General features: G+C 44.3%; 1 protein-coding gene across 1 annotated transcript in view; it reads left to right on the forward strand.

Annotated features, from left to right (window-relative positions):
• The window catches only part of NEK10 (NIMA related kinase 10), a 587,606-nt gene that overhangs the window by 423,227 nt on the left and 138,380 nt on the right, over positions 1–25,999 (forward strand). The window contains exon 30 of the mRNA XM_029587074.1: positions 21,770–21,824. Within this exon, the coding sequence (XP_029442934.1) occupies positions 21,770–21,824 (55 nt within the window). The remainder of the gene's footprint in view (positions 1–21,769; positions 21,825–25,999) is intronic.

Here is a 25,999-nt window from a genome sequence, read left to right on the forward strand (position 1 = left end):
CGCTGTCTTGCTATGGTCCCAAAAGGGATGGCAAGCCCATTGCCATGCACCCAGATGTTTCTCGCTTCCTGAAAGGAGTCAAGCACATTCGTCTGCCACTAAAGTGGCCAGTGCCTTTGTAGAACCTCAACATAGTTTTGGATTTCCTCGCGGGATCCACCTTCAGACCCCTTCGGGGCCTGTCTCTCCGTTCTCTAACTTTGAAGATGGTGTTTTTTGCTGGCCGTATGTTCAGCACGCCATATCTCGGAGCTACAGGCGCTGTCCTGCCGGGATCCCTTCCTTAGGATCACCCCAGAGGCTATCCATCTTCGCACGGTTCCATCCTTCTTGCCGAAGGTAGTCTCACAATTTCACCTCAATCAAACCATATCCCCACCACTGATTCTGTCTTTGTTGGAGGAGGTAGACGCTGCCCAGCTTACAAACCTTTGCTTGCTGTGACTGTTGCTGTTCATTTATCAGCGCTGGAGCGGCTGTCATTGCCTCGCTGCTGATTTCCTGCATTTTCCTGCCGGCCCCTGAGCTCTGACGTCAGGGGGAGGAGCTCCTGGACGCCCATATCAACGGCGTCTGGGAGGTGAGAAATACCACTGATTCTGTCTTTGTTGGAGGAGGTAGACGCTGCCCAGCTTACAAACCTTTGCTTGCTGTGACTGTTGCTGTTCATTTATCAGCACTGGAGCGGCTGTCATTGCCTCGCTGCTGATTTCCTGCATTTCCCTGCCGGCCCCTGAGCTCTGACGTCAGGGGGAGGAGCTCCTGGACGCCCATATCAACGGCGTCTGGGAGGTGAGAAATACCACTGATTCTGTCTTTGTTGGAGGAGGTAGACGCTGCCCAGCTTACAAACCTTTGCTTGCTGTGACTGTTGCTGTTCATTTATCAGCGCTGGAGCGGCTGTCATTGCCTCGCTGCTGATTTCCTGCATTTCCCTGCCGGCCCCTGAGCTCTGACGTCAGGGGGAGGAGCTCCTGGACGCCCATATCAACGGCGTCTGGGAGGTGAGAAATACCACTGATTCTGTCTTTGTTGGAGGAGGTAGACGCTGCCCAGCTTACAAACCTTTGCTTGCTGTGACTGTTGCTGTTCATTTATCAGCGCTGGAGCGGCTGTCATTGCCTCGCTGCTGATTTCCTGCATTTCCCTGCCGGCCCCTGAGCTCTGACGTCAGGGGGAGGAGCTCCTGGACGCCCATATCAACGGCGTCTGGGAGGTGAGAAATACCACTGATTCTGTCTTTGTTGGAGGAGGTAGACGCTGCCCAGCTTACAAACCTTTGCTTGCTGTGACTGTTGCTGTTCATTTATCAGCGCTGGAGCGGCTGTCATTGCCTCGCTGCTGATTTCCTGCATTTCCCTGCCGGCCCCTGAGCTCTGACGTCAGGGGGAGGAGCTCCTGGACGCCCATATCAACGGCGTCCAGACGGCGCGATTCGCCATCGGCGCATCGCCAAAGCCGCGCGCCCAAGGGGCGCGCGTGGCTTTGCCGGGCTTCGCCGGGATTCGTTGGAGTTGGCAGGAGATGTCTGAAAGTTGGAGAGCTTTTTCAGTGGTCAATTGAGACTGGTAAAACAAGACATTGAGTATCAAAGGATCTTGTATTGAGGTATTTTTATACTTTTTCAATTAATGGTTATAATTTTCTCTGGTAATGCCACATACCAAGAGAAAGGGTAAAGTTTCTACTTCTACACCGGTTCTTAATCAACCACGTATTTCAGATCACTTTGTAAGAACCATAGTAATGCCAGGAAGTGAAGTCGCTAGGGAATTTGGCCAGGAGCAGGGCCAACTCCCTCTGACATTTGAAACATCATTAAGCCCTGGTGCCCCCAAAACACCATATCCGCCTACGTGGAAAGGGGTAGGAGATATAATCTCCGAAGTACCTAGACTGAATTTTACTTCTCCCCTGAATTTTGAAGGGGGGGGGGAAAGAATTGAGTCCCGTTATGGCTACTAAGGAGATGGATCCAGAAGGAGACCAGGTGGGAACGAAACAGGATGTTATAGTGATCACTCCTACCAAATTTACCTTAGAAGAAATTGGAAGCATGATTTTTTCCATGCAAAAATCTATTAATGAACTGGCTAAACTCGTTCAAGATGGCCTAAATAGTAATAAGATCATGCAAACTAAAATAGAACAGATAGAGGGCTCGGTAACTGCCTTGGGGGTTAAAACAAAAGACATTGAAAATGTACAAGTAAATTTAATTAAATCTGAGAAGATTCACGCAGAAAAAATTGAACAGTTAGAGAATCAGGCTAGAAGATCAAACTTGAGAATATTAAATTTTCCTAAAACCCATTTATTATCGCCCAAGGAGTTATTTAAGAGTTACCTTATTAAGGTATTAAAATATACAGAAACAACTATTCCTATAATATCAAGGATATTCTATATCTCTCAACCTGTGCCCTCTGAAGGAACACAGGATCAAAATTATGGAGACCAAAGGGAAGATACAAATTTGTCAGAGTTATTAGAAAAATCATCAGACATGGAGATTAAATTAAGAGCCACTTTAGTAGTGCAATTTATAGATATGTCTCAACGAGATATAGTTCTAAGATTATATTTTAAATACCAGAATGTTAATTTTCATGGTCATACCATCAGGATCTTCCCTGATATATCTTATAACACTCAGATTAGGAGAAGAGAGTTTCTTTCAATGCGAGATAGGGTCACCCAGCGAGGAGCCAAGTTCATTTTACGATTTCCATGTCGCTGCATTGTGTTATTTCAAAACATGAGATATGTTTTTAATTCGCCAGAACAACTGCGTTCATACCTGGACTCCTAGATCCAGAATACCTTAGTCAAAGGGATGGAATAAAGGTATATGGTTCTTTATATTAATATTTGTTATTGAATTTCTATAAGTAGTCTGCTCTTTTCGTTTTACCAGAATCTTATTATTTCTGATAAAATTATCTGGGCTACCACAGCTGTTAGGGCTATGAGCTGTTTATCTTATATAAATGATTGCATAATAATTTCTTGCCTAATGCTGTGTAATATCCTTTTGAAAATTGAAATGTTTAATAAAAATAAAATTAAAAAAAAAAAAACCATATCCTTGCCAACCACGGCGGGTTTGAAGAAATCTGAAGAAGGGCGTTTACTACGCCATCTCGACATCGGCAGATTGCTGCCCAGATATCTGGCAATGACAGAAACAGTACGAAAGACGGACCATCTGTTCGTTCTGCACAGCGGGAAGAAACAAGGAGAAGCGGCCTCTCGGCCCACCATCGCCCGCTGGATTAAAGAAGTTATCAGAGCGGCCTACGTAGAGGCCGGGAAGTCACCGCCTCTACAAGTCACGGCTCATTCTACCAGAGCCCAAGCAGCATCTTGGGCAGAATCTAGGATGCTGTCACCCGCAGAAATATGTAAAGCGGCGACTTGGTCCTCCCTCCATACCTTCTCCAGGTTCTACCGTCTGGATGTCCAGGCCAGGGAGGACACAGCATTTGCGAGGGCAGTCCTATGCGGTCCTCAGGCAGCCTCCCACCCAGTCCGGGAGTAAAGCTTTTGTACATCCCACTTGTTCTGAGTCCATCTGGCTACACGCTAGGAAATGTTGAGATTACTTACCTGATAATCTCGTTTTCCTTAGTGTAGACAGATGGACTCAGCATCCCGCCCGGCTGCAGGTATACATGGGTTTCACCGATTCATGGTAGGTTATGTCATTTGCTTACATAAGAGCGTCCCCTTTGCCAGGTGTCAACGCCTTCCGGTTGGGAAAGCTGGTGGTCTCCAGCTACTATCAATTGGTCAGGGGAATCCTGTTTCACTAATTTATTGATCGTCAGTACACATATATCCATAACAGCTTTTGCAAGGAAGATTACTGAATTGTCTCACTTCCTGTGGGGGTATATGTACCCGTGCTGACGTCAGATCCGTCTCTAACTGCTAGCACGAGCACACTATACCCACTTGTTCTGAGTCCATCTGTCTACACTAAGGAAAACGAGATTATCAGGTAAGTAATCTCAACATTATACACTCTATAGGCCAACCCGTTCCAGGGAGCCCTTTCCTGCTCAAAGGAATGGGAACTCTCCCTGTTGTTGTAGCCTATCTCTTACCACCTGATGACCCACGTTCAGAACAAGAAAAGATCTCCAAGGTACTTAGACAGTGGAAAACACAACACAGTAAGACCATGCTCTCAGTGAGACCCTGCTCCAGGTCGCCACACTTTGAAGACTCGTGCTCCACTCTAGCGGCCAATCCATTCCAGGGAGCCCTTCCCGGCTCAAAGGAAAGGGAACTCTCCTTGGGTGTAGCCAGCCTGTATCTACTCTCTGACCCATGTTGAACCACTGTTTACATGGTAACCTCCTCCGCCTCGGCCTTGAAAATTCTCATTTGGATATCTGCTAACTCTACCAGATTTTAAAAGACCAGCAAGAGCTCACTAGATGCCAACAGAAACACCCCACTCTAGGGGCGAACTCATTCTAGGGAGCCCTTTCCTGCACAAAGGAAAGGGAACTCTCCCCGGGTGTAGCCAGCCCTTGTCTACCCTCTGCCTCTGTGCCTTGCTGCCATACACCAGATGACTCACTCAACTCCTTGTGGTGTTCTGGCCACTATCATGGTTGCTCAGTGTGTTGGTGCTAGTCTTTTTGCTTGCTATGTTCCTCCTTCATTGTGCTGTAGGATGTCAATACCACTTGTCTTGCCGTTTTGCCTGTCATGCTCCCTTCGAGGGTTCATGCATCTGTTATCGGTGCTCTCTTTTGTAGCTGTGGTGTGCTTTTGACACTCTCGCTGCTGCTTTGCACCTCTATTAAAGCACTCTTCTTGCCACTCCTGGTACCCCTTTGCCCCTTTAAAGTACCTTAGGCTATTCATGCCACTTTGGTGCCACTTTGCCACAGTCTAAGTCCCTTGGAGCTGTTTTGTTGTTCTGATGATTGCTCCCCAGAAGTTTCATCAAAATTGATAATAAAACCCCAATTCTGCAGCCAAAAATAGGCTGCAAATACTTCCCCCATTGACTTTAATGGGAACCGGAAAACGAATGCATGTATCAACGTATCGAAGGCGCCATTGAACGAATGCAACGTAACTGGGCCCTGACGAATATGTATTCCGAATCCAACGAATACTTTCTGGCTGCACATCCCTATCTGTCATTTCAAGATTTGGTAGATCTTTATGGGCTGTGCTCCTCCCACCTTTTTCTTACTTACAGGCCAGACACTATGTTTTTTCTCTATCACAGGAATCTCGAACTCCCAGAGTCTTCAATGCCATAAATAACATGCTTTTATTGGAGAATCCACAGCCTCCCTCATTATGAAAATACTATAAAAATTTGCAAAGGATTGTTTTCCCGGATCCCAGTTCTGTTTTGGTGGCACTCAGCCATCTCAAAAAATATGTATTGCAGAGAAATGCAATTTACATTTTTGAGCCGGGCATACGTAACCCCTTATACCAGATATTTATATAAACTAGGGATGTGCATTCTTCTAGGACGAATTAGGCAATTTCAACGAAATTGCCTAATTCGTCCTGGTTCGGGAAAAACTCATTTTCGGGTTTTATGCGCACTGACTTTGGTTAGTGCATGCTAACTCACCGTTAGCACATGCTAATGTAAAAATGTTAGCATGTACTAAACCGAAATTTGGGTCCCCCCGAATTTAAAAGGCCCGAGCCACGGAAAATATGAAATTTCCTGCAGTGAGCCGAAAATGAAGCCTGGACCACAAGGTTCAGGCTTCACACATCTCTTAAATAAACTATCAGACTCAGCTCTATGTGTCAAATGTCACTGGGCATTGGGTTCTCTATCCCATTTGTTTTGGAATTGTTCCCCGATTAAATGTTTCTGGGGCCATATCGCAGCCTACCTTGCTAGAATTCTTCATGTCTCACTTCCCTTATCCCCCAAACTATTTCTGTTTGATTGTATTCCCCCTTTACAGGTTAGGGGTTAAGGACCCCGCCTTCTACTCAAGAAGGCAAGTGTGGTTGGGAAACGTACGATTCTTCGACTCTGGACTACGGCAGACTCTCCATCATTTTGGATGTGGCGGAATCAGTTCCATCGAATGATGCAAATGGATAATATGGCCTCTCGGTTCTCCCTGCACCATTGTTGGAAATTTTTGTCAGTGTGGAACAGCTACATACAAAAGCTTCCTCATCGGGTCAGGAGTTTGATTCTGAATGACTGACTGTTTTGGGTTCCTGCATAGGCGAACTGTGGATGACGATGACACCATTCCATTGTTGTTCTGGGAAGGATTGGTTTTGGGAGAGGGAGGGGGAATCAGGGAGGGGTAGACGGTGGAGGGAGGGTTATGGCAACGCACTGAGCTCAGCAGTTTAATGGCTTGTGTATTTCTTTATTATAAAAATAATGCCATGTATTGTTATTCCCTATAGAAGACTCAGAGCGAAAGGCTTGCAGGATGATGTTATTTAGTATTGCAAATAAACAGTTTTGAAGCATATTGGGCACAAACCTCCTGAAGGAATTTCACGCTTTGCACTCCAAGAAACCCAAACCTTCTGGGAAGGGTTTAGAGGAGGATGTACTGTTTCATTTGGCTGGTTGTAGGATGGACCTATGACCAACCACTCTTACCTCCAGCCTTGAGCCACAGGCGTGATTTCCCAATGATGGGGCAGACCCCTGGGATGGAAGCGCAGCAGGCCGCCGAGTCTGTATAGGCCCAACACGCTGGTCTGTGGAACGCCGCCACCAGCTGATCCAGGCTCCTCTAGACACTCACGTGCCAAACATGCTGCCTCTTAAAGAGCCAGCAATGGGAAATTTTCTGCAGCACCCTCTGATGACATCAGGAGCTGCTCAATATTTAAGGTTCCCTCCAGTGCTTCTCAAATGCCTCAGCAATAGGTCGACTCTGTTGGAGTAGCGATTTGCTTCTGCATTCCTGGTTCCTGATCAGTGTCTCCTAGTTCCTGTTCTGCTGTGTGACTTCAAGTTTCTGTGTCCTGTTCCTGGTTCCCTCTCAAGTCTGGTTTTCTCCTGAGTTCTTGTCTTTGTGGTATGCCTCCCCTCGTCTGTCTTCAGCGTCTCATCTGTCCTGCAGTTCCTCTACTCTTCGCCCCTTCAGATAGGACTCCTGGCTTTGACTTCAGATTGGACTCCTGGCTTTGACTTCAGATTGGACTCCTGGCTTTGACTTCAGACTGTACCTTGACACTGCTTGATCTCCGCTGCCTTTGACCACTGCCTGCTCATCGTCTTGCTTGAACTCTGCCTACCCAGACCTCTGCCCGCACCACAATACTGAACATTCTCTGGCTGCCTCTAACCACAGCCTGCCCTGACCAGTGCTCATACTGACTCTGCTTCTCTCCGTGCTGGCCTATAACACCCTATACAATGGATCTACATCTCCACAGAGGCCGGTGCCTAAGTCCAGCTGGCCACGGCACCCGAGGGCTCAACCTAAGGGGAATGAGGGCTGATATTGGTGAAGTTTCTGTTGGGCCTCTTCTCCAGCCAGCTCTGCCTGCCAATGGTGGGGACTTACAGGGCTCCTCCCTGTGGGATGCGCCAACACCACCTTGGCCCAAGGGTTCATTCCCGCTATAATTCTGTACTTGTCCTGGTGATCTTATAGCTAGTTGCATTTTTAGGATCTTCACAATGGAGGTAACCTTTTTCTCTTGTTTTCTTTTATTTTGAAGGTCCAACCACTTTTTCTTTCTTTATTAAATTTAATCAATATCCTACCTTTTTTCTTTTGCTTTTCTTTTCCTTGTGTGTGCAGGATTTCTGTCAGTCACATAACTATCAGATAGTGAGAAATAGCAGATAAAGGAAAGCTTATCAAATAAGGTATGGAGTAAATTACTTTTTATTGTCATGTTATAAAATAATATTTTTTAACAATAATTTAAATATATAAATCTTCACTGAGTTACTGTGCATTCGGGGGCAACTGTGAAGTTGCATATTAATGTTTGCTGCTAGTACTATCTCATCATTTCAGTAGAAAGGGAATATTGCTTTTAATTTTATTTTGTCTAATAAAACAGATAAATATCTGAGTCATCATGTCATCATCCTACCAACAACACTGCAGAGGAAATGACCTTTGAGATTACAATCCATTACATTAATGCACTTATGTATGTACTTCTCACATAGCACCAACACTTGGCCTCAAAGCAGGAGTTTATGCTTTGTTAAATTTTTCCTTAGCATTGCAGTCTCAAGTTGCTATAATTGTGTGCATGTGACACTAAATGAAAAGCTTGAGAGGATATAGTCAAATTACCTTTAGAGCACAGATTTAAAGGAACATTAAATTGAACAATGGACCCAGTATAAAGAAACAGCAACTGCAAGTTAGTTTAGTTATTTCATCCTGCATTGTGACTCAGTAGGATGCAAAAAAAAAGTCATTAATTTTCTAATCAACAGAAATACTGTGACTTCATTCACAAAACTGGAAATTTGCCAAAGAATATTATACACAACACAATTCAGTTTAATTAAAATATTAAGTTCTTTTGAAAATGGTTGTGATTAAAGAAAAGGCATATCGGTACCCATATATTTTTCAGGTGAATTTTGCAGTATGTGTAAAATTGTTTATATGTAAGAAATATATGCAAAAGGAAGATACATATAAACAATATTAAAAAATAAAATATACCAAACACAATTCCAAAAAATATTTAACTTTAAGCAAAAAATATTTGCTTAATTTAATCATTTAACATGCTTTAATTAATGGCTGTTGTATTTAAGAAATATGAAATATTGTATTAATGTTAATTCTATAAAGATAAATTTGCATTCTTAAGTGCTGTTTTCAACTATAATATTCCTGGGATAATAATTCATTATAAAGATCCAACCTAAGCAGTTCTGACAACCAAGGAAAGATAATGTTCTCCGTTAGTGATGTTAAAGACAAAACATTCATTATACTAAAACAAGCCTGTAAGTGAATGTGAATACTGAATTAATAAAAAAACAAACATTCACCAAAAAATTCACTTTGAAAATAGCTTAATCAACCACACTGAACATTTATAAGGACCTTTATATAAATAGCACACAAACATTAATACCTCCAGGTATATCAATAATTGGTGCTTAATCTATTCATAATTTTCCTCATGCATTAAAAATAAGTGCAGTATTCTCATAAATTACCGTATTTTTCGGACTTTAAGGCGCACCTAAAAACCTACGATTTTCTCAGAAATCGGAAGTGCGCCTTATAATCCGATGCGCCTTATATATGAATTCTGCTGCCACTCCTTTTATATTGTCTTTTTTTCTGTTTCTTTTCTCTCCATCTTCTTCCCTCAAACACACAGTCAGGTTCTCATTCTCACATGCATTTCTCTCTCTCACACACACACACTGGCTCTCACTGTCACATACACTCAGTCTCAAGCACAGGCTCTCACTCACCTCTAGGCCTCCTCTTTGCGGGTCGCCGCAGGATGGGCTCTGCAGTGGCCCTGCTACCAGGCCTCTTCTTCTTCTTCTCGGTCCGTAAACGCAAGTGCTGCTCCACTTCTGCACGCACTGATGTTTCCCCTCCTTCCTGCCCACGCGGCTCCGGTAAAGTTTACTTCCGGTGACGCTCAGGCAGGAAGGAGGAGGAGCATCAGCACGTGCAGAAGTGGAGTGTTTAAACGCGATCTTTTTCTTGCTACTGCCGACCGCGTATGCTCTCTTTACTCTTTTAAAGGGTTTACCCGGATTCCTCCTGACCCGAGCGCAACCGATAACGGTAAAAAAAAAGGTTCTGAGCCGTGCAGGCAGAGACTTAGACCCGGCTCTTTTTTAAAGGTTTACCCGGATTCCTCCTGACCCGAGCGCAACCGATTAAAAGAAAAGGCTCTGAGCCGTGCAGGCAGAGACTTAGACCTGGCTCTTTTTTAAAGGGTTTACCCGGATTCCTCCTGACCCGAGCGCAACCGATTAAAAGAAAAGGCTCTGAGCCGTGCAGGCAGAGACTTAGACCCGGCTCTTTTTTAAAGGTTTACCCGGATTCCTCCTGACCCGAGCGCAACCGATTAAAAGAAAAGGCTCTGAGCCGTGCAGGCAGAGACTTAGACCCGGCTCTTTTTTAAAGGGTTTACCCGGATTCCTCCTGACCCAAGCACAACCGATTAAAAAAAAAAGGCTCTGAGCCGTGCAGTATCTGTGCTCCAGCATTAATGTGTGTGCATTCAATAAATGTTTATACCCACTACTCCAAAATGCCTCCTGTTAAGAGACATGCTTATGATGCAGATTTTAAGCTTAAAGCTATAAGTCATGCAGTAGAGCATGGAAATAGAGCAGCTGCGATAGAATTCAACATTAATAAATCTATGGTGCGTAAGAGGAGGAAACAAGAAGATGCCCTATGCCAAGTAAAGAAGACCAAACTGAGTTTCCGAGGACACAAAGCAAGATGGCCACAGTTGGAGGACAAAATAGATCAGTGGGTTATCGAACAGAGAACCGCAGGTAGAAGCGTCTCCACTGTCTCTATTCGACTCAAAGCCACAGCGTTAGCACGCGACATGGAGATCAAGGACTTTCGAGGAGGTCCTTCATGGTGCTTTCGTTTTATGCAAAGGTGTAATCTCTCCATCCGCACCAGAACTACTGTCTGCCAGCAACTGCCAAAGGATTATGAAGAGAAGCTGGCCATTTTCCACACCTACTGCATAACCAAGATAAAAGAAAAGAATATCCAGCCAGAACACATCACTAACATGAATGAGGTCCCCCTCACTTTCGATATCCCCGTACAACGTACTGTTGAGAAAACAGGGACCAGTACAGTATCTATACGTACCACAGGAAACGAGAAGTCATCTTTCACTGTAGTTCTCGCCTGTCAGGCTAATGGCCAGAAACTACCACCCATGGTCATTTTCAAGAGGAAGACTTTGCCAAAGGAAAAGTTTCCTGCTGGTGTCACCATCAAGGCTAACCCAAAGGGCTGGATGGACGAGGAGAAGATGATTGAGTGGCTGAGGGAGGTCTACGTCAAGAGACCGGACGGCTTTTTTCACAAATCCCCATCCCTATTGGTCTGTGACTCCATGCGTGCCCATGTGACCGATACTGTCAAAGCCCAAGTGAAGAAAACTAATTCAGAGCTTGCCGTAATTCCGGGTGGATTAACCAAAGAGCTCCAGCTGCTAGATATCGGCATCAACAGGTCATTTAAAGTTAAATTGAGAGCAGCTTGGGAGCGTTGGATGACAGAAGGTGACCACACATTCACCAACACAGGGAGGCAACGCCGGGCGAGTTATGCCACTATGTGCCAGTGGATCGTGGATGCCTGGAAGAAGGTATCAGTCTCCAGTGTCATCCGAGCTTTCATTAAGGCTGGAATCATCACTGAAGAGCTAAGCAGCAGCAACGAGACCGACTCGGATAATGATGAGGGGGACCCGAGCATGCTTGATATAGAAATCGCCCAACTGTTTAACTCAGACACTGAAGATGAAGGATTTGATGGATTTGTGGTGGAGGAATGAACAGTTGTGTTTTTTGTTTTGTTTTTTTTAACTGAAAGAAACTAGAGGAGAAGGCTGCTGCAGCTATCATGTGTGCTGGGGGGGGGGGGGGGGGCAGGAAATGAGAGAACCAGCCAGCCTGAAGAGAATGTATGTGTGATTGAGAGTGTGCATGTGTAACTGTGAGTGAGAACCTGTGTGTAAGTGAGAGCATTTGATTGAGATCATCTATGTAAAGTGTGTGAGAGAGAGAAATTGGTCAGAGAGGTGATGTGTGTATATAAGAGAGACAATGGAACTGACTGGTCAGGGAGATGACTGGAGTGTGTGTGTGTGTGAGAGAGAGAAAGTGATTATGGGAATGAGAAGCCTGTGCATGTGGAGACAGCTAGCACAGGAGTGAGAAACATGGGTGTTTATGAGATACAGCATGGGAGTGAGAATCCTGTGTGTGTGTGTGCATGCATGAGAGAGAGACTGATCGGAAAGGAAAGATGTGATGTAATGCCTGTGTGTGTGTGTGTGCATGCATGAGAGAGAGACTGATCGGAAAGGAAAGATGTGATGTAATGCCTGAGGGACGAGTTATGCCACTATGTGCCAGTGGATCGTGGATGCCTGGAAGAAGGTATCAGTCTCCAATGTCATCCGAGCTTTCATGAAGGCTGGAATCATCACTGAAGAGCTAAGACCGACTCGTTACAACTGAACAAGTTGAGAGTTATTGTGAAAGAGTTGAATAAAGTTGACTAAAGTCTGCCCTATGGTCTGAGCTTTGTTTCATTTAATGCGCTGCACCTTATAATGCAGTGCGCCTTATAATCCGGTGCACCTTATATATGAACCTGGACGCCTTAGCAGGCGCTCATTGATAATGCGCCTTATAATCCGGTGCGCCTTATAGTCCGAAAAATACGGTAGTTCATAATAAAGAATGGCTACATAAGACAAAATATCCTCCAATGCAGTACTACATTTTGAGAATCATGCCTCACCCATATAAACCCTCTTTTGAAGTCACTGCATTAGCTCCCTATCTGTTCCTACATACAGCCATATGGCCATATTGCCGTATTGCAAAATGGCGCCGGCCGTATGGCCAGCGCCATTTTCCATTACGGCAACACGATTCGAGTGCAGGAGGTCGTTCCCGGACCCCCGCTGGACTTTTGGCAAGTCTTGTGGGGGTCAGGAGGCCCCCCCAAGCTGGCCAAAAGTCCCTGGGGGTCCAGCGGGGGTCCGGGAGCGATCTCCTACGCTCGTGACGTCAGGGGACAGGAAGCAAAATGGTGCCAGCGCTACCTTTGCCCTGTCATATGACAGGGCAAAGGTAGCGCCGGCGCCATTTCTATCAACGCACCCGTGGCCCGAGAGTGGAAGATCACAACGGGACCCCCCCACTGGACCCCAGGTAATTTAAGACATTTTGGGGGGGGGTTCGGGAGGGTGGGGGATTTATTTTAAAGGGTCGGGGTGGGTTTAAGGAATGTTTTAGTGTGCCGGTTTTCCCGCCCTCCCCCGATTTACGATTTACACGATATTTAAAAAAACAAAACCGCGACGATCCGATTCCCTCCCCCCCCCAGCCGAAATCGATTGTTAAGACGATCGATCACACGATTCACACTCACAAAGAGGGGAGTAGCTGGCTTGTTACGGCGGTTACTACCCCAAATCAAATAAGCCTGATACTTCACTTTCAATGCATATACAGCAAAGTTCTCTGATTCAACGGCAGGGGAGAAGAAAAACTGATACTTCACACATCCAGCAGAGCTCTCTGCTTCAACAGCAGGGGAGAAGAAAAGAGGGTTCGCACTCACAAAGCGGGGAGTAGCTGGCTTATTACGGCGGTTACTACCCCAAACCAAATGTGCCTGATACTTCACTTTCGATGCACATCCAGCATGGCTCTCTGCTTCAACGGCATGGGAGAAGACTTATACGTCACGCATATCCAGCATAGCTCCCTGCTTCAACGGCAGGGGAGAAGAAAAACAACCAATAAGGGCTAATAACATAGTCTGGGTAAAACAAATAAGCATGGGTGCAGCTTGCTTATTGCGGCGGCTACTACCCCTAACGAATCAAGCTAGATATTTCACTTGGATGCAGCTCCATCACTGCTCTCTACATTAAAGGTGGGGGTGGAAGGGAAATAGAACCAAGAGCTAAGAGAAACAGATAAGTATGAGAGAAAATATGTGTGAAGCTTGCTGGGCAGACTAGATGGGCCATTTGGTCTTCTTCTGCCGTCATTTCTATGTTTCTATGTTTCTATTCATTTACATAGTCAAGAAGAAGAAAGCCTCTTTAGAAGTTCATTACCTATCAAAAATTAATCTCTTGTGCTTTTAATTATTAAAACTGGATGCTTCACTGTCATCTTTCCTAATTCAATTGTGAGCCCAACCTTCCCTGTTTTAATAGGCTCTTTCCTATAAACCCTTAGGGACACATCACACAGAACTACCTTTACTGTAGATCTTTCCTCTATAGAAGCAGAGAGTTTTTCAATAAGTCTCTAAGTAATTACCTCAAATCCAGTTTCTAAAAAGCCCTCACAGTTGAATATGTCCTGTATGCTACTAAAGTATGCATTTAAAATTGATGCAGTATTCTCATGCTGTGAAATGTTACCTAGAGCTGCTAGGTTATGGTGTCAGCTGGTTCAGACAGAAATTAATCCTTCACACTTAATGCTGAAAACTGGGAACATGAAACAAAATTTGTTAGTCATTGTTCATTTGCAGGACCTAGGGAATCTGGGTCTTCCTTGGAGGTGCAAGCCCCTACATTGCTTTTAGAGCCCCCAGTTTTTTTCTGACTTTCTGGGGCTCTTTTTCAGGTGCCATGGATTAGGAGGTCCATTTGTCACTAAGACTCTGGAATGTGTCTTTCATTTCAGCTAGTTGGTTCTCCTGGGATTGTATCTTATCAAAATGTTGCTTCCTTTTCCAGTTTCTGCTCTTCTCTTTAAACTGCTGACTACCTAATTTGTTCTCCTGTGCCTTGGTTGAGGCAGCTAACTCTTCCTTTTGAGGTAGTGTCTTAGGTCTGTCTGAAGGTTGATAAGTATGTAACCCCATCACTGGGTGTGGATGGATTGCCACCCAATGAGGCCATAAACGTATTTGTATAACTCTTTGGGGCTGGTACCTTCCCAGCCTAGCTTGAACAATGACTCTTCTTTTCAGGGTCTGGATTCTTTGTCGAATGGGGGGGAGGGGAGATTATGCCCAAGGCCCCCAAGTGCTGAGTGACCTTTTGTATCCTTTGTTTTTGTTCCTGGGAGAGGGGTACTTGTATGTCCCAGTGGGTGCTGAATGTGCCCAATCAAACAACTGGAGCCCCTATGTTAGTGTCCAAATTAAAGTCTTTACTGTTCAAATGAGTGAAAATGGCACAACACTGATCCACAGCACCATATAATATATTCTTTTAAAGCTTCCTCTTCAATCTGTGCAGCATTTATTTTTCAATGGTCAACTGTATACCCGTGGTGCCTCAATTCTGAAATTGAATGGGCAGCATATTATGTTTAAAATATAAAATATTTGGTGACTGTTGCGCCCTGTTTAATGTAGTATGTAGTGAGTGTGAGAAAATCAAGGGGGTGTGTGGTAGCGATAGCAATGGTTTATTTGCATAATTATGGATGTGTTTAAGGAATTAGATTAAATGATGGATGGAGGGGTGTATCCTTTGCGAAGCATAGGAGATTTAAAAGGAGGAAACTAAAGGGGGTGTCTGGTTGAGATAGTAGTGGATTGGTTGTATAGTTGTGGGTGTGGATTGAATGACAGATGGAGAGGTGTATTCTCTACAGAGTATAGGAGATTTAAACGGTGGAAACTAGGGGGTGTGTGGTTGAGACCGCAGCGGATTGGTTGTATAATTGTGGGCATAGTTAAGGGAATTAGATTGAATGACAGCTGGAGGGGTATCCCTCTATGGAGTATAGGAGATTTAAAAGGCGGAAATTATGGGTGAGTTTCCGGTACGGCAAAACGTTGAGCATCGGCGTTTTTGAGAATCGCTATTCACATGATGAAGGTAAGGCTCGTAGAGGTGTGCAGGCAAAAAGTTTTCGTTGCGTACGCGATCCGTATTCATGGGGGGGTCAATTCCGTTTCATGCGGAAGTATGGAGAATTCAATAAGTTGTCGATCTGTAAATACGTTACTACTAAATTAACTACAACCCCCCACCCTCCTGACCCCCCCAAGACTTACCAAAACTCCCTGGTGGTCCAGCGGTGGGGTCCGGGAACTCACTCAGACCCTGGGTGCTAGTTTCATAATGGAGCCGATAACCTTTGTCACAGGGGCTACGGTGCCATTGGTCAGCTCCTGTCACATGGCCATCGGCGCCATCTTGTGCTCCTACCATGTGACAGGGGCTGACCAATGGCACCGGTAGCCCCTGTGACATAGTATGGGCAAAGGCTATCGGCGCCATTTTGAGTCCTGGCCTGGCGTCGGACGGCAGGTCGCTCCGGGACCCCCGTTGGACCGACAGGGACTTTTGGCCAGCTTGGGGGGGCCTCCTGACCCCCACAAGACTTGCCAAAAGTCCAGCGGGTGTCCGGAAGCGACCTCCTTTCACGCCGGCCGCCCGATCCCAATAATCAAAATGGCGCCGATCGCCGCCATTTTGAGACTCAAAATCGCCGTCCCGCCAATACTCAAAATGGCGCCGATCGCCTTTGCCCTCACTATGACGGCGATCGGCGCCATTTTGAGTATTGGCGGGACGGCGATTTTGATGGCGGGACGGCAATTTTGAGTCTCAAAATCAGGGTGGTACTTCTTATCTGGCTAACATAGCTGATTCACCAATTCCCTGCCTCTGAATTATCTAGCTAATTACTTAACTGGAAAATGATTTATCTGGCTATGTGGCAACTGCTGAACATGTCCAGATATTCAGCAGCCACCACTTAGCTGGAGAAGTCTCCTTACCTGGCTAAGAAGTTTTTGAATTCCCAGATTAAACTTTTACCTTTCTTTTTTTGTGCACATTGGACGTTGAATAATATTTACTTTTCTTAACTACATGTGGTCTGTTTTGGCATGTTTTGAATATTATTTAATGAATATTTCACCCATTTTTGTTTCCTTTAGTAGTTGTTTTAAATTTTATTTTATATATTAAAAATGTCATTAAGAGAGCTGTTTTCTACTACAACAGCTCCATAGGAAGATTAGGAATCTGGAAAACATTCTTAGAATCAGAAATTGACTTTAAAAGAAATGGTTCCCACTAATAAATTCCTGTTACACATTTTATTCCACTTAGTAACCCAAGTGCGTCCAATTATTTTGTAGTAAGAAATAGAAAATGGGTCTCTTGCTAGCTCATCAAAGTTTATTAAAAAAAAAACCAACAAAGTGATTGGACAGAAGTGTTACATTTCCTAGGCTAATAAATGTTTTCTGATGATTTAGGTGCCTAAGGGAGGTAGCTTAATAGTTCTCAGACTTGCATCTCAAGTCATTCAGTAGCTTAGTAAAAGTATGACCACCACCTACTTTGATAGTTTTCTTTCAACCAATTTCCCATTCTTATTAAAATGTATATCATTTCCTTAAACTAAAAATAAAATAGAATAAAATATGTAACCCATGGACATACCTCATATTTCAGGGCTTTAACTGTCCATACTTCCTATACCTTCCATAAGGAAGGATTCCTTTTTGGGGGAGGGCAGAGAAGAAGACTTTTTGCTGTTTTAACCGTCTCTATTATGTACAATAATAATCACGCTGAATGATGAAGGTAATTCCACCTTAACTTTACTGATGATTGATTGTAAGGTAAAATAAATGACAGTTTTCAAGTCTTTGTTCAAAGCAGTCTGTTACATTCTCATTTTCCAATACATCTGTTGCTCTGTACTGATGTCATTTTACTTCCACATCCTATTCCATTTTCAGGGGCACTTTTAGAGCTTCCTCCCACACTGGTGGACATGACAGCTGAATTAGTCTAGATGGTATAATTTAAAGTCCTGTTTCTCATACTTTGATTCAGATGTCATAAAGAGGCCGGTAACTTTTAAACAGTCGTGCAGGCGCACATGTACATGCATATGCCATCTTGTGCCAAAGGACGCGGCCATTTTATAACATACGCACATATACCGTATGTGTTGTGCATGATATCAAATAGGCTGAATGCATGTACATGTGCGCAAATAATGCTTCCACCACGAAAGGGGGTGATTTTAAAAGGGGTGCGCATCCACGCCATTGCCATTTTCACTACTTCATTCATAGTTCACTGAGGCAAAGGATAGGACTTCCCAACCCCTCTATTTAATAGTCTGCCGTTCCCCCTTTTAGCCCCGATCCTTAAAACCCCACTGACTAGCCTAGAATTTTTTATTTAATTACTTACACGCCATCCATAGCAGTAGTAAAGTTATGTGTCAAGGGACCCAAGCGCTCGCTTGTGCATTTAAATACTTACGCACACATTTCATGTTAAAATCTCAGAACTCCCATGTCCCACCCATGCCCCACCCAGAGCCGCCCATGACCCTCCCCTTTATGGGCTTTCTCACTTCTGCAAGTATCGAGAGAAACGCGTGTACATGGGTGCTTTTTAAAATCTACGCAGCATGTGCCGACTGGACATACTCACTTATCTCCAAGCTTTAGCATGTGCCGGGCTTTTAAAATTTGCCTGCAAGCTTCTTCCTTCTTATCCAACCTCCTCCCAGAATATCCTGATGATATTGAAGTGGTTAAGATTGGGCCACAATTCTCCTTTCTTCTTATTCTTTCCTCCTGCCAGGAGTGAATGCAGATCCATTCCTTTGAAGAGCACTGGATCTCCCTCAGTGAGAGACTCTTCTGCAAAACCTCCTCTCCAAATGATGTCATCTTATTTCCTTGGCCATGGGGAATTTCTAGTTGGCTGGTAAAAATAGATCTGGTCTTCATCATACAAACAAAAAGGAGGGAATGATGGATAAAAACCCCCTTAAAAATTTTCAAAAGGAAAGAAATAAGATTCCCAAAAAGTGGAAAGAAGAAACCCTTTCTACCTTCTTACCTAAGCTTTAATCCATAAGGCCCAAGGGTCATCTCCTAAAAACAACATATGCCTTCTCAGAAGTCTAACTAAAAATGCACACCCTCTCTAGCTATTTCCCATTTTTATAAAAGTAAGAAGCAACCAGCACAGCAGTAGGGATGTGAATCGTTTTCCATATCGTCTTAACGATAGAAATCGTGTGGCAGGGCAAGAAAATCGTCTTAGGCACGATTTTTTAGTTAAAAAATCGTTAAAAATCGTTTTTTTCCGATTAGTGCGCACTAACTCGAGTTAGTGCGCACTAACGGGAGTTAGTGCGCACTAACTGGGAGTTAGTGCGCACTAACTGAAAATGATACAATTTGACACTTTTCAGGTCAGTTAAGGTCAGTTTAGGAATGAATATGTATTCCTATTGGCTGCCCTCTTATTTATTCATGTTACCAAGTTTCCTACTGACAGTATATGGGGGATGGGAAATGGAAACAGTTGGTAGCTTGACAAAACAAGTAATGTGATCAGTCAATGTGACTAGAACTTGTGCCCTAACCCTGATACCAGGGGTATTGTGATCTTCCTGCACACAGTGCCCTATCCCTATTAATACCAGGAGTGTTGTGATCTTCCTGCACACAGTGCCCTATCCCTAATACCAGGGGGTGTTGTGATCTTCCTGCACACAGTGCCCTATTCCTGATACTGGGGGTGTTGTGATCTTCCTGCACACAGTGCCCTATTCCTGATACCGGGGGTGTTGTGATCTTCTTGCACACATCCCGATATCAGGGATAGGGCACTGCGTGCAGGAAGATCACAACACTCCTGGTATTAATAGGGATAGGGCACTGCATGCAGGAAGATCACAACACTCCTGGTATTAATAGGGATAGGGCACTGCATGCAGGAAGATCACAACACCCCTGGTATCAGGGATAGGGCACTGTGTGCAGGAAGATCACAACACCCCTGGTATCAGGGATAGGGCACTGTGTGCAGGAAGATCACAATACCCCGGAGGAGTGAGGGTCAGGCAGCTCCCCCCTGTCTGTGAAGCCAGCCTCTCACTAGTAATGCAGGGAGGGAGCTGTCTCAGACTTCACCATCCTCCCCCCCCCCCCCTTACCCACACACCATTCACTAGCTGGGACATGGGGGAAGTCAGGAGTGAGGGTCAGGCAGCTCCCCCCTGTCTGTGAAGCCAGCCTCTCACTAGTAATGCAGGGAGGGAGCTGTCTCAGACTTCACCATCCACCCCCCCCCCTCACCCACACACCATTCACTAGCTGGGACATGGGGGAAGTCAGGAGTGAGGGTCAGGCAGCTCCCCCCTGTCTGTGAAGCCAGCCTCTCACTAGTAATGCAGGGAGGGAGCTGTCTCAGACTTCACCATCCACCCCCCCCCCCTCACCCACACACCATTCACTAGCTGGGACATGGGGAAGTCAGGAGTGAGGGTCAGGCAGCTCCCCCCTGTCTGTGAAGCCAGCCTCTCACTAGTAATGCAGGGAGGGAGCTGTCTCAGACTTCACCATCCTCCCCCCCCCCTCACCCACACACCATTCACTAGCTGGGACATGGGGGAAGTCAGGAGTGAGGGTCAGGCAGCTCCCCCCTGTCTGTGAAGCCAGCCTCTCACTAGTAATGCAGGGAGGGAGCTGTCTCAGACTTCACCATCCCCCCCCCCCCCTCACCCACACACCATTCACTAGCTGGGACATGGGGGAAGTCAGGAGTGAGGGACAGGCAGCTCCCCCCTGTCTGTGAAGCCAGCCTCTCACTAGTAATGCAGGGAGGGAGCTGTCTCAGACTTCACCATCCTCCCCCCCCCCCCTCACCCACACACCATTCACTAGCTGGGACATGGGGGAAGTCAGGAGTGAGGGTCAGGCAGCTCCCCCCTGTCTGTGAAGCCAGCCTCTCACTAGTAATGCAGGGAGGGAGCTGTCTCAGACTTCACCATCCTCCCCCCCCCCCTCACCCACACACCATTCACTAGCTGGGACATGGGGGAAGTCAGGAGTGAGGGTCAGGCAGCTCCCCCCTGTCTGTGAAGCCAGCCTCTCACTAGTAATGCAGGGAGGGAGCTGTCTCAGACTGGTATCAGGGTTAGGGCACTGTGTGCAGGAAGATCACAACACTCCTGGTATTAATAGGGATAGGGCACTGTAAGAGATGACTGTAGTAGATTGAATAAAGATCTGATGTTTCTGCTCTCCTCACACCAAACAAAAACAACACACAAGCAGAGAAGCCCTTCTTACAAAGCTGAGCTAGTGAGTTAAGTAGGAGGAAAAGTAAACATACTGGTGCCAGTGTGGCTACTTAAAAAATACACTTACCAACAATCAATTACATATATTTGAACTGGGTACAGTTTCAGCCAGGACCACCTTTCTAAAATGCACAGTGATTGGCAAATTCAACATGCACTAGCATTTCAGGTGCCTGCTAACAAAAATAATAAACAAACAAGTTCTAGTCACGTGAGTGCTGATCATTACATTACTTTTTTTGTCAAGCTTCCAACTGTTTCCATTTCACATCCCCCCAACCATATTGGTAACATCAATAGATAAGAGCACAGCCAGCCAATAGGAATACATACATACATATTCATTCCTAAGTGACCTTTACTGACCTGGGAAGTGTGAACACTTTGTTTCATTTTCTGTTGGTGTTCGTTAGTTTCCAGTTCCATTTCCCATCCCCCCAACCATCACCTCAGTGGTAACCTTGGTAACATCAATAGATAAGAGGGCAGCCAGCCAATAGGAACACATATTCATTCCTAACTGACCTTCAGTGACCTGGAAAGTGTTTATTTGTGTCATTTTCAGTTAGTGCGCACTAAATCGAGTTAGTGCGCACTAACGGGGAGTTAGTGCGCACTAACTCGAGTTAGTGCGCACTAACACGATTTAACGATTTTTAACGATAAATCGTTAGAATTTCTATTGTATCGTGTTCTATAACGATTTAAGATGATATAAACATTATCGGACGATAATTTTAATCGTTGAAAAACGATTCACATCCCTACACAGCAGGCCACATTTAAACCACTTGGAATGCTTTGTATCTACCTACGTTTATGGTATATTCTTCTTAGTAGAGAACCGGTAGTACTCAACAGATGTTGAGGTAGGAGATGTTTGAATTTATTAGTCAGGGACATGCAATATATTTTCTATAACAATATTCTTTTTGTGTTTATGTTTTACAGGCAAGTTGAAAAGAAGTGTCAGTGCCTCCGGAGGAGAAAGACAGCCCCAAACAAAGTATGTAAGGTCTTAAAGATGCAAAAATAGTGTTTGGTTCAATGCTTTCAATTTCAATGGATAACGTTATAGGATTTTTCAAAATCAAATCTGATTGGGTTATTTTTATTTTGTACTGTACTTTAGCTAGAAAATGTCAGATCACCCTGTAAATAAGTTTACATACAAGAATGGTGAAAAACTCCCCAGACCACATAACATTAATTTTCATATTATCATCCATGCCAGACTTTATAATAGTCTCCATAGAAGATGTTCCAAAATGGTCAACTTTCAGAAGGCACCAACTGTCCCTTATTCACAGACTTGGAAATTGTTATATCAGGGCACAAACTTTATGAGAAACAAATGTCATAAGAACATAAATTTAAAACTTAAAAAAAGTTTTTAGCGTGCAATTCATATTCTAGCTAACACCAACAATCTGACAAGCTTAGCATGCATGCATTACTCTGACACATAATTTACCATAGCTTCATCAGTAGGATGTGTACTCCTACGGCTCACTTTACTCCCTCACTCCCTCCTCCATGTCCACTGATTTGTACCTTCTTACACAAATCTATAGTTTATAATATTTTTTTTAATTCCATTTTTATTTGAGCCAACAAAACAATCTCCAAATAGAGATATAGACATAGACATAACAAGAATAATTTAAGATATGATTACAACTCTCCCTGAACATATTTAGGCTCAAATGAGGTTTTACATATTTTATTTCTTTTTCCCCCTCTCTCAAGCACACCACTAACATACCCCACTCACCCTATCACACAGCCATCCAGGGAACTAATGTTGCAATAGTTATCTGCCAAATAAAAGAACATGTTCTTCCCGCTATACTTTCCTTCATACTATATCCCATAAAAGAAAGTAACCTTTGAGAGCCACAAATGCCCTCAGAGACAATAGTTCTTTCTTGCATATTTTCTCAATTTGCGCGGTATGCCGCATCAGCTCAAGCCATTATGGTACCACACTGGTTTTCCAACATTGCAACACAGTTTTCTTAGTAAGTAGCAATGCCAATGGCAGGAACCATCCCGCCCCCGCCCCCCCCCCTTGGCAACCATACATTCCTGTCCATAACATTCAGATAAAGTAGCATCCCACACCAGGGAATTCCACCCCCCTAAATATCGTCCAGAAATGTCTTACTTTACTCCAAAAAGGTTTGAGCTTGTGACAACCTGTGAACATACGACACAATTCCCCAGAAGAGGCATTACATTTAAGACATAAGTCAGATTCCCAAAGGTGCATTTTAACTCCCAAGACCCTCATAAAATACACCTGGTGTAGCAATTTAAACTGTATTTCTCTCAAGTTAGCGCCTCTAATAGATACTTATATAACAGATCAAAGGCTTGGACCATGGAATCATCCTGAATCTGCTCCCCCAAATCTGTACTCCATTGTGCTGCCAAGCATGCAATATGAGGTGAAGGTAGCAGCGTTTTCAGGTGCATGACCCAAATCACAATTTTGTTAAATTTAGGGGTGGTATCCAAAATGCTATCTTCCACATCCATGGGCATGACATGAGACAACTCCCCCACACATATACTTGCTCCATAATGATGAGCTTGTAAAAGGGCATAAAATGATGAGTTCGGCATATCCCACTCAGCTAGCAGTTGCTGGAATGAGAACCAACAAGGAGTATCAGGATCCATCAACTGAGCCATATTATGCAGCCCCATTCTAGACCAACCCCAGAACACTGAATTGGAAAGCCCTGGAGGAAACTCAGTTTCCCACCAAGGTTAAAAAGGGTGAAATCTGAGTGTCCTACACCAGATACCCCCTCCACCATATCCAAGCTTTCCTGGCCATAGTAAGCCAGAAAGCAGAGATTCCTAGAGATGCAAAAACCTTTTGCTTCAGATGTACCAAGTTAATTGGTTGATAAGGAAATGTCCAGTCACTCATTAGACCCTCCACGTCAAACTTCTGCTTCCCCAAGACCCATTCTTGCAATAAGCAAAGGATACAGGTTGCATTGTACACTCTCAGATGAGGGAGTACCACCCATCCTCTCCTTCTATCCAATCGCAGGACATCATCATTCATTGGTGCCCTTTCAATGCTCCTCACAACTGATCTAACTAATGACTGGAGGAGTAGACAAGTGGTTAGAGCAGCAGGCTATTAACCAGGATGACCAGGATTCAAATCCCACTGCTGCACCTTGTGACCTTGGGCAAGTCACTTTACCCTCCATTGCCTCAGGTACAAACTTAGGCCTGGATTTATCAAAATGCACTAAATATTGCATGCAATAGGAAAAGGGGTGTGTTTTATGGTAATAGGCTGTTTATCGCAAAGTGTGCTATCTTAGTGCTTTACATAGATATTAGTGCAAACTGTGATAACTTTTTTGCACTTTGTGATAAGTGACAGAATTGTTGTATTTCCTACCTACAATCACTGGGAGGGAGAGGGGGAGGTGGAGAGAGAGACAAGCCATAATACCCTCATACTAGGTAGGTATTTATACCTCTATATGAGGCCCACCTAGTTACTTGAGGTGAGGTTTAGGTATTAGTGCAGGGGTTAGGGGCCACTTTGACATTCAGAGTGCGACATACGAACAGAACCGTGCACTCTTGTGAAGATTTGATGACCTTCGGAGTGAGGAAACTCACCCAAAGATGAGATTTGTGCAATGTTCTCTCAACTTAGCTTGATGTTACCCAGGTAGAGAGTCCATCAAGCTAGACTGAGAGAACATTGCACAATCTCATTTTTGGGTGAGTTTCCACATGGTAGGAGCACAAGATGACGCCGGCCATCCATTGCTCCTACCATGTGACAGGGGCTGACCAATGGCACCAGTAGCCCCTGTGACATAGTAGGTGAAAGGCTATTGGCACCATTTTGAAACCGTCTGCCGAGGGTGTGAGTGCAGATGGCTCCCGGACCCCCCGCTGGACCACCAGGGAGTTTTGGTAAGTCTTGGGGGGGTCAGGAGGGTGGGGTGTTTGTAGTTAATTTAATTTTAGCTGGGACAAATAAGAATTAACAATTAAATGTATTGGGGGCCCCCTCTTGCCGAATGCAACGTATCTGCCCCCCGACGAATATGAATCCCGAATGCAATGTATGGCGTCCCTCTGCACATCCCTACTAAATTGTGGCCCTTTTCAAAGTCCCCCTTCTCCTTTGGCAGTGTGGAACATATATTTAAATGGAGTGAGCTAATGTTTGTAATTCTAATTACATTTAAATGACTTTACATCAATAAAGAGACTCGCTGACCAAAAGCAAATTGGCATAGATAAATGAAATAACCAGAGAGATCTAAGTAGTTTGAATCTCCTAAGGAAATAATTGTGCGCTGAATTAACAAAGCTACCCAAGTCATTAGCATAAAATATGTTTTGACATCTGATTAACTAATACAGTGTGGAACTTTGCACTGGGGTGAAAGAAAATCTAAATGGCAGGGTTAAAATGCTCTTGTCAGCATGGCAGTGTAACTTATGTACACAACTTTGCACATATGCGTGTAACCACACATTGAGGTAGGTATTCAAAAGACATTTAGATGGATAACTTAAAGTAAGCAGTGATGTAGTGATATTAGCTTATCCAATTAAGGTAACCAGCTAACTTTAGACCTGCTATTGAGCAGATCTAAAGGTAGACAGTTATTTTATCCGGCTAACTTTAAACTTATCAGGGTATATTCAGTGGCACAGCTGCACTGCTGAATATCCTGGTTAAGGCCTGGATTTATCAAAATGCACTAAATATCTCATGTGATAGGAAAAGGGGCATCTTTTATGGTAATAGTGCACTTTGTGATAAACAGCCTATCTTAACACTTCGCATAGGTATTAGTGCAAACTGCAATAATGTTTTTGCACTTTGCAATAACTGCCAGAATTGTTGTATTTCCTACCTACAATCACTGGGAGGGAGGGAGAGAGAGAGAGAGAGAGAGACTAGCCATAATGCCCTCATATTAGGTAGGTATTTATATCTCTATATGAGGCCCACCTAGTTACTCGAGGTGAGGTTTAGGTATTAGTGTAGGGGTTAGGGACCAATTTGACATTCAGAGTGTGACGTACGAAACAAACAGAGCTCTCTTGTGAAGATTTGATGACCTTCAGAGTGAGGAAACTCACCCAAAGATGAGATTTGTGCAATGTTCTCTCAACCTA

The sequence above is a fragment of the Rhinatrema bivittatum genome, chromosome 2, assembly GCF_901001135.1.
Source record: "Rhinatrema bivittatum chromosome 2, aRhiBiv1.1, whole genome shotgun sequence".
NCBI classification, from domain to species: Eukaryota; Metazoa; Chordata; class Amphibia; order Gymnophiona; family Rhinatrematidae; genus Rhinatrema; species Rhinatrema bivittatum.